The 1,873-nt window shown below is 37.5% G+C and overlaps 1 protein-coding gene across 1 annotated transcript in view; it reads right to left on the bottom strand.

Moving 5' to 3' along the window:
- The window catches only part of mtr (5-methyltetrahydrofolate-homocysteine methyltransferase), a gene marked incomplete at its 3' end in the record, with an annotated part of 97,370 nt that overhangs the window by 58,740 nt on the left and 36,757 nt on the right, over positions 1–1,873 (bottom strand). The window contains 2 exon segments of the mRNA XM_014028160.1: positions 277–417; positions 552–664. Coding sequence (XP_013883614.1) covers positions 277–417; positions 552–664 — 254 coding nt within the window.

Raw genomic sequence — 1,873 nt, 5'->3', positions numbered from 1 at the left:
TTAGCTGTGGTGATCATCCTAAATCAGGCTAACTCCAAAAATTTGCTGTTGTAGATGTACATTCAAAGATTTGTTTCTAATACTTTCAAAAAAAAGTATTTCAATGGCTCAAAAGATATTTTGCTAACAGTTACAGGCAAAAACAAATGCAATTACTAAAATATTTAGTCCAAGTGTTCCTCATCATTATCTGTTATATATAAGAACATGTGCAGAAACAAGTGATTTCTATTTTTCCCCAAGTTTTTTACTTTAGTTTATTTTTGCATGTCCTACCCGTGAAATATCTGGCTCWGAGGCAATCAAGTTACAAAATCTGGCCATAGCTGTCGGTCCATCCAGCATGCCCTCATCCATGTTTATGTCCAAGATCTGAGCTCCCATCTCCACCTGGGCTTTGGCAATGCTCAGAGCCTCCTGGAGAACAAGCACAGAAACACTTTCACAACAAAAGGTATAGTTTTTAAGACCATCTCAGCTGAAAGAGTGAAAATWAATTAAATCGTATATATTTACTTTTTGTGATTTTATTAAAATATATTCCTAACAACCTCATATTGTCCAGCCATGATCAGTTTGGCGAACTTGCGTGACCCAGCCACATTGCAGCGCTCTCCAATGTTTATAAAGTTTGTGAACTGGCCGATTCTGAATGGCTCCAAACCTGCAAGTTTAAACAGATTATAATGTCACAATGCATTGTACAGAAACAGAAACAGAGCCGAAAATTGTCAATTTGACAGGGTTTCAAAAAACACTAATTCACACTGTTTGTATTTCAACTAACTAATTTAAGTATTTTTTCTGTAGGAACACGGACCATGTGGATCTATGCTTCTGATGGAATCAAACATCAGACATGGATTTAATTTCCCGGTTWTAAGAGTGTAAGAAAATTAAGTGTTCRTTAACTGAAATCAAGATGAAACCCCATAAATGTTGAATAGATTTAAATGTGAAGAGAATGAGGACCGTACAACACCAGTGACTGGAAATGAACGGAGGTTTAATGCYGTCAGTGCAAGCAGGAAACCCACGCTGAATGAAWACYRGAAGACCCGGCTRTAAGRACATGTTCTTCAGTGCCTGGTACGCCCACTACTGGCCTACGGCTGAATCGCAGACACTCTGAATAGCAATGCTCACCTTATGTTTTATACACAGTTTCTTATGTGTTGTGATGGTGTTTCGGGCATGTATCTAAGCTATTTTAATCAAGACAGAACAATAGTTAAACAATGGATTATAAAAGTCAATACTTAAAAAAGGAAAACTAAGAAAATGGTGTAGTGCTTTTAAAATCAGTATCTAACATGACTAATACATTTTTTCAAGAGGATGTATACATGCGTGCCACTCGCATGAAAACTTTTCTGTTTAGACAGTCTACGTGCAAGGTTATAAATTCCAGCCAGTCASAGACCTCTGACCTCATCTCCATGGTGGRAGGAGCCTGGACTTTCCTTTTCTGATGGGTTGTCCTGGCTGCATGAAGTTCTCTGTGTCCCTAACTTTCTGTGAAACTCTGAATAACCATGGACCCCATGAAAACAGTTATTTTTGTTTTATTCATTATTGTTGTGTACACATAGTATTTCATGATTTAAAAGTGTTTGCTTAATCAATTATGGCTCATTTACTGAGAGAACAATGTTATATTTATTCATCCATCCATCTTCTATACGTGCTTCTTCCTTTCAGGGTCACTGATGCCCATATCCAGCAGTCACTGTACAATATTTCATCACTTGCCCTTCTTACTAGTGGTGGGCACCAGCCCGCTGAAGTTCAAATCCACTAATTGCGGAGCTAAATAGTTTGTTTGCACTTTAGCGGTCTTACTAATTTTTATAATTCATAAGCGGATTTGTGC

The sequence above is a fragment of the Austrofundulus limnaeus genome, unplaced genomic scaffold, assembly GCF_001266775.1.
Source record: "Austrofundulus limnaeus strain Quisiro unplaced genomic scaffold, Austrofundulus_limnaeus-1.0 Scaffold721, whole genome shotgun sequence".
Classification (NCBI taxonomy): domain Eukaryota; kingdom Metazoa; phylum Chordata; class Actinopteri; order Cyprinodontiformes; family Rivulidae; genus Austrofundulus; species Austrofundulus limnaeus.
This window is presented reverse-complemented; position numbering and strand designations above follow the sequence as displayed.